This window comes from Dermacentor albipictus, chromosome 5, assembly GCF_038994185.2.
Source record: "Dermacentor albipictus isolate Rhodes 1998 colony chromosome 5, USDA_Dalb.pri_finalv2, whole genome shotgun sequence".
NCBI classification, from domain to species: Eukaryota; Metazoa; Arthropoda; class Arachnida; order Ixodida; family Ixodidae; genus Dermacentor; species Dermacentor albipictus.
In genome coordinates, this window is record NC_091825.1 from 56,531,791 (window position 1) to 56,543,972 (window position 12,182).

At 43.4% G+C, this 12,182-nt stretch overlaps 1 protein-coding gene and 1 long non-coding RNA gene across 19 annotated transcripts in view; one reads left to right on the forward strand and one right to left on the reverse strand.

Annotated features, from left to right (window-relative positions):
• The window catches only part of LOC139059879 (uncharacterized), a 54,866-nt gene that overhangs the window by 32,267 nt on the left and 10,417 nt on the right, over positions 1 to 12,182 (forward strand). For 13 of the 18 annotated variants that reach the window (XR_011514466.1, XR_011514459.1, XR_011514463.1 and 10 more), the window contains one exon: positions 2,955 to 3,307. Coding sequence is in view for 5 of the 18 variants with exons in the window: in XM_070538397.1 (XP_070394498.1) it covers positions 2,955 to 2,987 (33 nt within the window). In the remaining 13 variants the exon portion in view is untranslated. Of the gene's footprint in view, positions 1 to 2,954; positions 3,308 to 5,700; positions 5,768 to 12,182 lie in introns of those variants that run through there. The other 5 variants (XM_070538398.1, XM_070538400.1, XM_070538396.1 and 2 more) reach the window with 2 other exon arrangements.
• LOC139059880 (uncharacterized) overlaps positions 5,986 to 12,182 on the reverse strand; it is a 33,263-nt gene continuing 27,066 nt past the window's right edge. Inside the window, exon 3 of the long non-coding RNA XR_011514472.1 lies at positions 5,986 to 12,021. This is a non-coding gene — a long non-coding RNA (uncharacterized lncRNA). The remainder of the gene's footprint in view (positions 12,022 to 12,182) is intronic.

Sequence of the window (12,182 nt, forward strand, 5' to 3'; positions counted from 1 at the left end):
ACATTTCCTCCGGCATACGACTGTTCGCCGACGATTGCGTTGTTTACCGACAAATTAATTCTATTAACCATCATACTGCCTTGCAGCATGACCTTCACATTATTACCGACTGGTGTAATATATGGAAAATGTCTCTTAACCCTTACAAATGTAATAATATATCGTTCTCACGCAAGCGCACTAGCTCCATATTCACATACACCATAAATAACACGAACCTGTCACGTACCACTACTTACAAATACCTTGTGTAAACCTCACTAGTAACCTTTCTTGGTCTCCGCATATCACTACAATTTGCGCAACTGCATCTAAAACCTTTGGCTTTCTGAGGCGCAACTTGCAAAATTCATCTGCTGACGTGCGTAAATTAGCATACCTGACATTTGTACGCCCGCAATTAGAATTTGCATCAGCTGTATGGTCACCACACCAAGAATATTCAATAACCATGCTGGAACGCATCCAGAACAGAGCTGCCCGACATATAACTCGGAATTTTGATCGAAAGTCAAGTATAACGCAGATCAAGCTCAATATTTCTTTACAGCCCCTAGACATCCGCCGGAAGATTGCTTTGCTCTGTCTATTTCACAAATATGTTCATTCCGATAAGCCATGCATATTACCCCTCGAAACCCCCGTCCGTACGTCCTCAAGATTACATAATCATTTTAGCTTCTAGCGCATTTTCGGTAAAACCACTGCTTTCAATTTATCTGCTGTACCTCGTGGCATATCCCACTGGAATGGTCTTCCCAATGATATCGTCACGATAACTGATCGTAAAATATTTCGTGAACGCCTGTGCGTGCTTTTTACATAATCTCCTTCCTTTTATATATCTGCTATGCTTGATCATGCTGTGCTTTGTTTTGTTTTTAGTTCAGCCACTGTACAGTTGTCTTAGGTTTATTTTTGAGTTGTTTCCATTGTACTTAACAGTTCTTTGTTACATTGCCCCCCTTACTCAATACCCGACAGGGCCTGTAAGGTGTTTTCTAAATAAATAAATAAATAAATAAAAAATGTGCAGCGTCGGTAAGATTAGCATTTCCTCTCTTCATGGTGGATCTACACGACGGACGGCGCATCACGTGACTACGCGTCACGAATTTGTGCCGTCCGCGCGTCATCCGCGACCCCCACGGACAACAAATGCCGTGCTATTTTTCGCATCCGGATTTTGGGAGTCGAATGCTGCGGATTTAGCCTAGCATGCTCTACAGTCTGGCAACAAGCGCGGCTTTGGGATCTTTCTGAAACAGCTTCATCGCTGCTGACACCATTCGTGTCTGTTCGCGAGCGTGCGATTCGCACAAGAGCGACTGAAATGAACCTGAGTGGATGAGGTAACTTTGTTCTTACATCTCGTGGAGCAGTTCGCCGCGTTGTGGGACATGGCTCTCACCGATTACGCGGACACGAGAGCGTAACAAGACCTCTTTCGATGAAACAAGCACTCGTCATCATCCAATTCGGACAAAACGACAGCCATTGCGGCCAACCGTTGTTTCCTTTCGATTGCCATTTTCATTCAGAGTGAAAAACACGTATGACAAAGTCTTTGTTACACCGATGGCGCCATCTAGAGTGAGTAGAAACAAGCAAGCATAATAACTTACGTCCACTGAGATCCACCCGGGCCGCCACAACATCGTCGAGGCCATGTTCAGCCATACAGCCACTCTAAGCCTACACGCAGAGAATCTGAGTATCTCTTTCGGAAACGGTGCCCACTCATCACGAATAGATTGCTGTCGAAGCTTCTGGGCACAAATATAAACCAAATACAAGCCTCAGTTTGAAAATTACGGGTCACACAGTGGACGACGACGACTTGACAGGTTCGAGGCGGACGGCAGTCGCTTCGGGTGGTGTCGCCATGTTTATTTTTCCGGCGCGGTCGTCTGCTCAGTCCGTCCGTCGTCTGGATGGGCTTCGCAGCCAGACGGGCGGCGGATTAAGCGTCCGCGGCACAGATTTGCACGGAGCCGTCCGGCGTGTGGATACACCATCAGCGTTGACTGCTGCATTGTGGCGTGGTGGAGCACTGCCATTACGAATCCCCTCACAAACTATGAGCTACCAAGCTGCACTAAGACCAGTGCACCAGTTTCAAGGATTACAGCACGCATGCATGCGCACTCAGATGTGCATACATACAAATTGTTGATTACGTCTCTCATTGTACTGTTACACTAAGGTACGTTTTAATACTGGATAAAATTGCTGCTTACTTTGCACATCACATAGCATTAATTATAAAAAATTCAGCATGTGCATATTATAGCCGGCTATAAAAAAAAAATTTACGGGGCTCCTTCCAACACATCATGCTATGTTTCGCAAGCTGTTCCAACAATTAAATAGATGATTACACAATGGTGGCCGCTTTTCATAAGTTAGCTTCGCTGGAATACATCCGTGTTAGTGGCAAAGCATACGAATTTGGTTTCGTGTCTTGGTGAACTGTGCAAGCTATTTCCGGCCCAAATTTCTTTTTAAAGAGTTGCACGCATTCACCATCATCATCATCCTACCTTAAAGTTCAATGCAGAACGAAGGAGCCTCCCTGCAATTATCATTGTCTTGCACTAGCTGATGCGAACTTGTGCTTTCAAATTTCATCATCTCACCTAGTTTTCTGTCATCCTTGGCGAAACTTCCCTTCCCTTGGCGCCCATTCTGCAACTCTAATGGTCCTCTGGTTATCTACCCTATTCATTACATGGCCTGCCCAGCTTCATTTTTTCCTCTTAATGTCTACTAGAATATCGACCATCCCTATTTGCTCTCTGATTCAGACCGCATTTATCATTGCATTGCTCTTTGTACGGTCCTTAACGTGTTCTCGAGATTCTTCGTTAACCTCCAGGCTTATGTGCCATACTGCATGCTTAGAAGAACAATGTATCCAAGTTGACATTTTCAAATTCCCCGATTTTTTTCAGGTTTTCACCAAGTTTCACGTCAAGATGGGCTGACACCATGTCACCTGATGCTGTCACTCTCTGGTAAGCATGTTAAAAAAATAAAAACAATGCAGTTTGAACAGTAAGGAGTAGTGTTTATTTTATTCAAAATAGAAAACTGAAACAAGGGGTTTGTAAAATGCACAGCTACTAAAATATCTTCCAAAGAAACTCGGTGCCCTTTAATCTGTGAAGGCTGACCAGCGGAGCTGCGTATGTGGGCCCCTTAATGGTGAACTGCACTTCTGCCGCGGGTCAGCCTGGTATTGCACTACCTATGGGATTGGCCCATGTGTGGGGAGTGCTTAAAGCCTGCTTCATCTCCGCTGCAGGTTGGACTGGCATTTCATGACCTTCGGGATTAGCCCACATATGGGGAGTGCTTAATGCTTGCTTTACTTCTGCCTCGGGTTGGCATGGTATTGCACTTTCTTCGGGATCGGCCCATCGTATGAAAAATTGTTGGTCTATGCGCGGATGCGATCTGCCAGATCTTAGCAATAGACAGCTTCACTGTAAAAAAAAAGTGGTCTAGCTCACAGCAAATAGTCAAACATTTTAAAATGCGAATAAAAAGAGATGCATACAAAAGCAAATAGAGCTACCGTATTTACTCGCATAATGATCGCACTCGCGTAATGATCGCACCCCTAAAATTTGTCGTCAAAATTCGATTTTTTTTATTTCCCGCGTAATGATCGCACCCCGAACTTGCCGCAGCGATATGTCGTGTGCTAAGTCTAGCGAATAATGATCGCGCTTACCACCTGTCGAATGCTACGCGAACGACTCTTCAAGACTAGCCAAGCGGCCTGCACGCACTAAACATTCTTAAGTAGATGCCTCATTTCATTACTTTCATCACTTTCCGCACTTCCATGACAAAATGAGGTACAACCAAACTTGCCTTTATTATGGGTTGGCTTTATAATGGCTGATGTCAACAAAAACAATAAAGGCGCATTTCGATTCTTTTCATCTGCTTTTGCACTCGTGAGCACGCAACAAATCGCGCGCGGCAATGATAGTAGCCACGTTTACTCTGATACGTTAAAAGTGTACCCTATTCATACGCCGACGCTTGTAACACAGCTAAGATATTCGCCCACCCTTAGCGGAAAGTAGTGAAGACAGATGCCGCAGTTTCCGCAGCATGCCCGTCATGTGTTTCTGTCACTGGCAGCTAAGCGCGCCCACCTATTTCTGTCCCCTCAAAGTGGACATGGCTACGTTATTGCCGCAAACTTGCCGATATTCACTAATACGGAAGAAACTGTTTCAATGCACGTAATGTACTCACGAGAAGAAAAAAAAAAAATCGCGTTCGGCGCGTTCGGCTCGCTCCGCTAGCCGCCATTTTTGTTTTGGTGTCCCGCACCCGCAATCTCGCATCCCGCAGCAAACGCGGACGAAAAAAAAAAATTTTTTTTTTCCCCGGGAAATTTAACCCGCGTAATGATCGCACCCCTGAATTTGCTTCAATTTTTCTGACAAAAAAAGTGCGATCATTATGCGAGTAAATACGGTATTTGTATCAACTGATAGCAAGCTCATTGGTATTATGCCCGAACTTTGTCACATATCAGATTCTCCAAGCAACTGGAAAGTCAACCTCAACTGTCCTGAGATACTCTCAGACTGCGCATAATGCTTCAGTGTTGCATTTCACTGCTTTAAGGGGTTTATTTTGGTGTGGATGTGGGTAACCTGCATCTTAGTGTGAGCCAACACTTTGCTTTTTGAGCTCAAGCTCCTTCAAAGAGGCGGCGGCACAGTTCCTTTCCCAGTCATTCCTCAATGCAATGGTCCTTCCTATTCTTGTCCTCGTTCCGCTGCGTGTTCGCCCCATGGACCATTTGAAGCATCCTTTTGGTCAGTTGTACAGTCCGATTTTTCAGAGTCCCTAAGGGCCGCTACAATGTCAAAAAAAAATGAATGCATGTCTTTTACTGCCCTTAAGGGCCCAAATCGCCACAGGCACGTCCAAAAAAGCTCTGGTCTGCCAGTACACTGATTAAGAGTGTCTCAAGAGTGTCTTGCTTCACTCTTGAGCAGCACTTACTGACTGCACAGTAATAACAAGCTCCACCAAAGGGCTAGATTACTTCTGTACTACTCCAAGTGTTCCAAAAAAACTTTTGGAACACGAAGTAGAAAAAAAAATTCTGCTCCTAAACTGCTCCAGAATGACAACTTTGTGCTTGAAATCCTAAACTGTCTTGACCACCACCACTGAGGGGTTAATCTTCAACATCACTTACGTACGTAAGATAAAATCTTAAGTAACACTTACTGGTTGTCTAAACATTTTGAAATGGTTTCACAGGTTCTAATTTAACACTTCTTATATGCACTTTTTAAAACATAACAGTGAATAACGATTTTGGTATTAATTTCGGTAACATATTTCAGTATTCTGCAGTTGATTTGGAGGATTATGCGTCATCACTGGTCTGCAATTATGGAAGTTTAGAGATAAAAAAGTGGGGGCAAGAATGCCGACGTTTTACACATTGTCGTTGTACAGAACAAAACCTATGCAACTTGCTATAAAACTTGTTTATATAGTATTTGAAATTACCCTAAGAGAGTATGTAAACAGCTGGGGTTTCATAGTTCTAGGTTCTTATGTTTTCGACTAGCACCTCCCTTTAAATGGCAGTAAAAGGCATGCATTAATTTTTTTTTTGGACTGCCTGATTTTCTAAATGTTTTGTTTTTGCAGTCCTCAGGGAACCACCCCTTGCCGCCAAGAAAAAGCACCTTTGACTGTAGCAGTAATCAGTGATTCGCCTAATTGGCAAACAGTTCAGTATGCCAAACAGCCTCGAGACAGCTGTACCTCTGACAGAAGGCACTAATACACAGTGCAATACACTGTTTCTGCACCCTAGACTGTGGGATTCTCATCCCGTACTCTTGGGTCAAAGGAACGACAATACAGTAGTACAAACAATCACAAAGGCATTTATTGCACCTTTCATTGATCAATGCCTGCTAGCCAAGTTGCTATCCACAAAACATGCCAATGGGCGCGCGACAAATCGCAGAAGTCCGACTCACCGTGACCGGATAGCGAGCGAATATGTTCGCCCCTTGCTGGATCCCAACGCCTGGTTGTTCGCGTGTACGGTCACGCGAACGGTCATATAAGGCCTCACGAGACGGTCTTGCAGAAGCATGGATCGGCGCACGCCTGGCACGTCCGCGCTGCTTGCCGTCCCGAACCAAAGAGGAAGCGTGTTCTCCCTTGCGCCCCCAAGTAACCCTGCCGTGAGGCGGCGTTGGCAGCGCAACACTCGCGCCATCTCTCGCATGGCCTGGGGCCCGCGGCGAAGCCGCAATGCAGGAGACGAAAGCTATACAGGAAAAACAACATATCAGGGGACGTGCGACAGTCGCTTATCCCCACAAGACAAATGTGATAAGAGCTATATTATGTGACCTATCATAACTGCGTGGTGCCAATACAGACAGGATATGCAGGGCATGTAGCGATGTGGACAGTAGCAATGGAATGATATCACCAGTGTACAGAGCGATGAATTCATTCTTTCTCTGTTACTGATAATCGAGAACTGCATCAATTAAAAAATGTGAGAAAAATTAAGAGAAAAATCATGTGTGAAGGAATACTACTCATCATATATATTGCAATTATTCTCAGACAGCATTCCCTCTTTTTTGCTTTTATTATTAGTGCATTTATATAGTACTGCTCACCTGCTGTTCCATGTGTTCCATCGACACATACACGATCAGTTCCAAGCCTCTTGAAAAGCTCCTGTTGTGGTGTGGTCATGATGACTAGCATAAAATATGTCATCCAAAAGGTCCTCATTTTTTCTCTAAAAGAATGTCACTTTTTGGTGTTTAAAGAAGAGCAATGGGTTCTCCTTTTCACTATGCATCCTCTCAACCCAGAGTTGCACGCTCACATAGTCATTATCATGCAGCCGCTCGGTCTTTGAGACTCTGGCATCCCTCATTATGTTGCGGAGACCCTGCTTGCTTAACAGGTTGATGCAGTGCAATGTCTCATCCACGTTGGACCGCACATTATCCAGTACTGCATCAATGGACACGCCTTCTCGCAGCTTGTCTTGAGAGAGTAGAGAAAAAGTGTATATTAGTTGAAGCATAAATAACTATTACCGAGCACGCAAGGAAGTGAAATGGGCACTGATGAACATTTTTTAATATCATTATTTAGAATTCCTTTAATTGAATAATGAGTTACATTGACTTACAAAAACCTTTTGCAATGGGGGGTGTTAAATAGTTCAAGCTGTCGCAATTTTTGTTCTTTTTAGGCCAGCTCTTTGCAAGGACATGGTGCTATGCAGCCTTCAGCTGCTGAAGAGGCAAAATTACATTTCTGAATTACACTACACGGTTACATTACATTTGAAGAGGCAAGATTACATATTTAAGTGTTTCAATGTTTGGTGTCATTGATAAACCGTCATAGGGATTATCTGCACCAGTGTTATCAGGTACGTAAGTGAAGAAATTTATTGTGTGTACCAAGTTTACAGCTAGGCTGCCAATTTCATCCTTCACTGTTGGTAACCTTGTTCGCACAAAAGACATTACTGAAGCATTGTGAAAGCATTGCACTGGACTGGACATGTGAAGATTGTGGTTCATATCCTACCCAGGGCAAAAATGTCTTCCACTTTTATTTCCTTTACTAAATATTGCCATTATTTACAATTTCTATCCTTCAGTTAGGACTTCATTTTCCAATTGCATTCCATAGCAGAAGTTATTGCCACTTCCATAGTGGCATGCCACCATAGAAGGGCAAAACAGAGTCGGCAATCGAAAACGTGCAGCATTTCTAGATTAACTTAAATATAAACATCACTGTTACTGACTGCATTGATGGACATAATTTTATTAATGTCAATATAAAAACTGTCAATTAAAGCTTTCAGCAATTATTTATATAGTTGATTTATCAGTCATTCATCCATATTTACGGAGCAGACACACCTGTGAATGTATGCTTTGAAGGCTATGCAGTCATGTGGGTTTTTGAGTTAAAGGTATTATTTCAGTCAAGTAGAGTACTGACTGGACACTTGAAGCTGTTTTACGAGTTCACGTCTAATACTCAGGGTGTCTACCAAGTTGACATTTCGAAATTCCCCAAGTTTTCCCCGAGTGCCACTGCAAATTTCCCTGAGTGATGCAGAACTGTTTTATATCAACACGGGCTGAAACCATATCGCCTGATGCTGTCACTCTCTAGTAAGCACATGAAAAAAAAAGCAACTTAGTCCAATTTGAATACTAAGGAGCAGTGTTTATGTTATTCAAAAAGAGAATAGACGGCAGGGGTTAGTAAAATGCACAGCAAATAAAGTGTCTTCGAAAACAATTGCAAATAAGGTCGGACATTATCAAATACGAATAAAAAGGAGATGCATACAAAGGCAAATATTTTCTAATATGAGCTATTTCTATCAACTGATAGCAACCTCAGTGGCATGAGGCCTGAACTCTGTCACAATTGAGATTCTCTCTCAACAGCTCGTATGTCAACCTCAATAGTCCTGACATACTCTCAGCCCACGCACGACGCCAGAGTGTTGTGTTGCACTGCTTCAAAGAGTGTATTTTGGTTTGGATGAGGGACACCTGCATCTCGGCATCAGCCAAAACTTTACTTTTTGAGCTCAAGCTCTTTCAAAACGGCGGCAACAAGCTTCCTTTCTCATTTATTCCTCAATGCGTAGGTCACTTCTGTTCTTGTCCGCCTTCCGCCACTCGTTTGCCCCAAGAACCATTTGAAGCATCTTGATCAGTTGCACAGTCCACGACCGATTTTTCGAGCTCCCTAGGGGCCGCGAAAACGTCCGAAAAATCGGCCAGTTGGAAAAAAATAAATGCGTGTCATTTACTGCCCTTAGGGGCTCAAACCGCCACAGGCACGTTCGAAAACGCTCTGAAGGCCTGTCGGTACACATATTAGGCATACCTGTGCTCGTACTGTGACAGGAAATGCCGGGTGCCCGCGTGCATAATTAAGATATACATACTGTATTCCGTGGCGCCCCTTCCCACGCTTGTTATGCTTCACTGCAATACTTTTCCGTAAGCTTTACCGAGTAACATTTCTGTACAGTGGCTGACTTTCACGAACCGGCATTATGCAACACACCGTGTTTTCCAAGTTTCTAAGCCAATCGCAAGGACCACAAAGGTGGAGTCCGTGCCATTGCTGACAGCAGCGAATTCTTTCAATAAAAAGTTCGGCACCCAATGGCAAGAAGCTTCGTAGCGAACGTCGAAGCAGCTAGGCCTAGCGTTGCCGCAGTGGTGGCAACGGGTGCCAGCGGATCTGCGTGCGAGTGCCGGTTCGAGGCGGCGAAGTAATGAAAACGGCAGCGGTGGTGCCTTTGATTAATGCCGTTTCGAACCTGCGGTCGCGGCAAAACGTCCGGAAAATCTAACGGCAAGGAGTTCTTGCGTCGGAAATTTGACACGTTCTGATACGTTGACATTATAGGGTACGAGGTGGCGCCGCGAAGCCGTCCAAATTATCAGGAATCTGGAAAGTCGCTCGTTGACTGTACACTGGCAACTCCTCCTGCCAACGACGAGTCATTACAATTCCTGTCTGCTACTCGAGCCAGCATATTACCGCGACTTTCGACCCTTTCAATAAAATTGCCGCTAATTTTCCCTGATAGAGGCCCAAATTCCCTGAGTTTTCCCTGACTTTTTCCAGACTACTCAAAATCCCTGAGAATTCCCAGTTTTCCCGGTTGGTAGGCACCCTGAATACCCCTGTCACACGGCTAATCTAATGTCATTTACAACGAATGACATTTGCTGATAATGCCATTTCTTTAGTGTCACACGGTAAAACATAAGAACATTTTCGTATATGACATTTACAAACAAATGAGTTCGCCAAACTCATTTGCATTAGTTTGGAACTGAATGTGTATCCTCGACACCACAAGTTTACCAGTGTTTTACAAACAGTACATGCTTCTTTGTTGTTTTAACAAAAAATCACTGTTATTCTATCCATTTTATTACCTAATTATTGCTTTAACGACGTTAAAGTCCATCACGTGCGTAAATACAGAAAACTACTCTCAGTCCAGTGACCAGACAGCCGTCTTTAGCTTTCGCTGCAGCAGTTGTGTTGGTTCTCACCGGAGCATCGGCCGCGGCCACTTCAATTGACTTGGCATAAAAGCGTGCGCGTGTTTACCTGTGGCACGCACCAAGAATGAGGATATTAGAAGCTCGCATGCACATCAGAACGGCGATGACATGCAACTGCCCTTCTTTTACCACTTTAGCAGATGTAGCGGACGCACGTATCGTTCTCTTCGCCCTGTTGCTTGCCTTAGCTCGACTCGACTTCGTTGGCAATGTCGACAAGTTAGTGATCGAATGCTACGGTTTGAAAGCAACGATCACGTATTATAGTGAAATTTAGCACATTGGAAAATAATTATTGGACAAAAGTGAGTTTGAGGCGTGTCTTTTTTTTTTTACTATCACCATTTTCAAACGACAGTTTTCGCCTTGTGGCAGCGTGCTGCAATAATGACATTAATCGCAAGAAATGTCATTTGTTGGAAATGACATTAGATTTGCCGTGTGACAGGGGTATAAGCCTAATTATCGTGATCGTTCCAATCATGTTTCATTCACATAGCTGATTCATGAGCATTCAAAATATTGAGGTACCATATTTTCCAAACCATAGGTGCCACTATTCTTTTCATTTTCGTCCAAGCGTATTATACAACAGTGTAACTTATATATGCAAGACCAACATGAGACACTCTTTTTCTCCAGCAATGTACTTGCAGTTTATTTTACCTGCTAGAATGTGCGGCTCATGAAATTTTTTTTTTACTGAAGTTTAGTGCCCTGAAATAGGTAAGTACGACATATTAGGATAAGTGTATAAACATGCACAATCGCATTTCACGATGCTGACCCAAGTTAAGATAGATGCATCTTATACAATGAGTTATATACACATAATTTTTCTTTGAAGGTTGTGAAAAGAGGGGGAAAGGGGGTGACTTGTACAACAGTTCAAATTATAGTCCAGAAAGTATGGCACATGGTTTGTGAGCCCTACATATAGTAGAGTAAAATACAACTTGAGCTGATGAAAGTTTTACATGGAAAGCACATCTGCTGTGGATGACCTACAGTAGTGGTGAGAGGTCGCAGTTTCATCGATGTCTGTAATACTTGCACATCAGTTTCGGCAAAATGGCAGACATAATTATGTACAATGCACCTTAAGTAATCCCAAGTGGAAATTATTCCAGCTTACTGCTATTTTGAGACACTGAATCCCACTAGGATCATAAGTCATACCAATCCAGTTAACTGCAAGCCTGAAAAATAAAGCAGAAAGAGAAAAAGCCACAGTCTGCTGCGTGGCCTACAGTGCACCAGGAGGCACTACACCTTCCTGCTTGGTACATGAAATGATGCAAACAAGTATAACTAAAGTTGTTGCCTGCAATAAGAATAGCCATATAGGTCAAATATAGGCCACTGGCTGTGCCAAGGTAGTTGTTACCACTGTGAAATTGGAGAACGGTTCCCTTTTTTCTCTCTCTCTCTGAACTCTTCAGGCATTGATACAATGTAGCAAAATGATAAACATGTTTATGATGTCATTAACTATAATGCCCTGCAGTCAGTAAAGGTGGCCTCGAATGATGTGGAAATCATGAATTTCAAGCGCACTAACATGTGCTCCAAGTTCACTGCATGGTCTGGCATGAGTATTGCCTTGTATTTGGGGTGTTGAAAACTCAACAACCACTCTTTATGTATTATAAAGCAGAGCAAAAGTGGTTTCTTACCAGCAATAGCAGCTCATTCCGACTTGGACAGAAAAACACGACCCAGTTCAATGTCGTGGCCTCTGTGCTTGAATTGGAAAACCACATACATACCTGTGTTGTCTTCGGTCACAGCCATTGCCGCAAAACATCTTTTTCCACACTTAACACTTGAAGGCCGCTTCAGCTTTTGTTTACTGTAGCTGTGGAAAAAGATAACCGGGTGGTTTATTCTAACTTAAGCACTGGACTTCCAACACATGCTTAATGGTGGTTCTACTACACCATTTACACCATTTAGCTACTATTCAACTTGCCTGAAACCTGGCTACGTGAACTGCGCAAAGGTGCGGTATTTTCACGC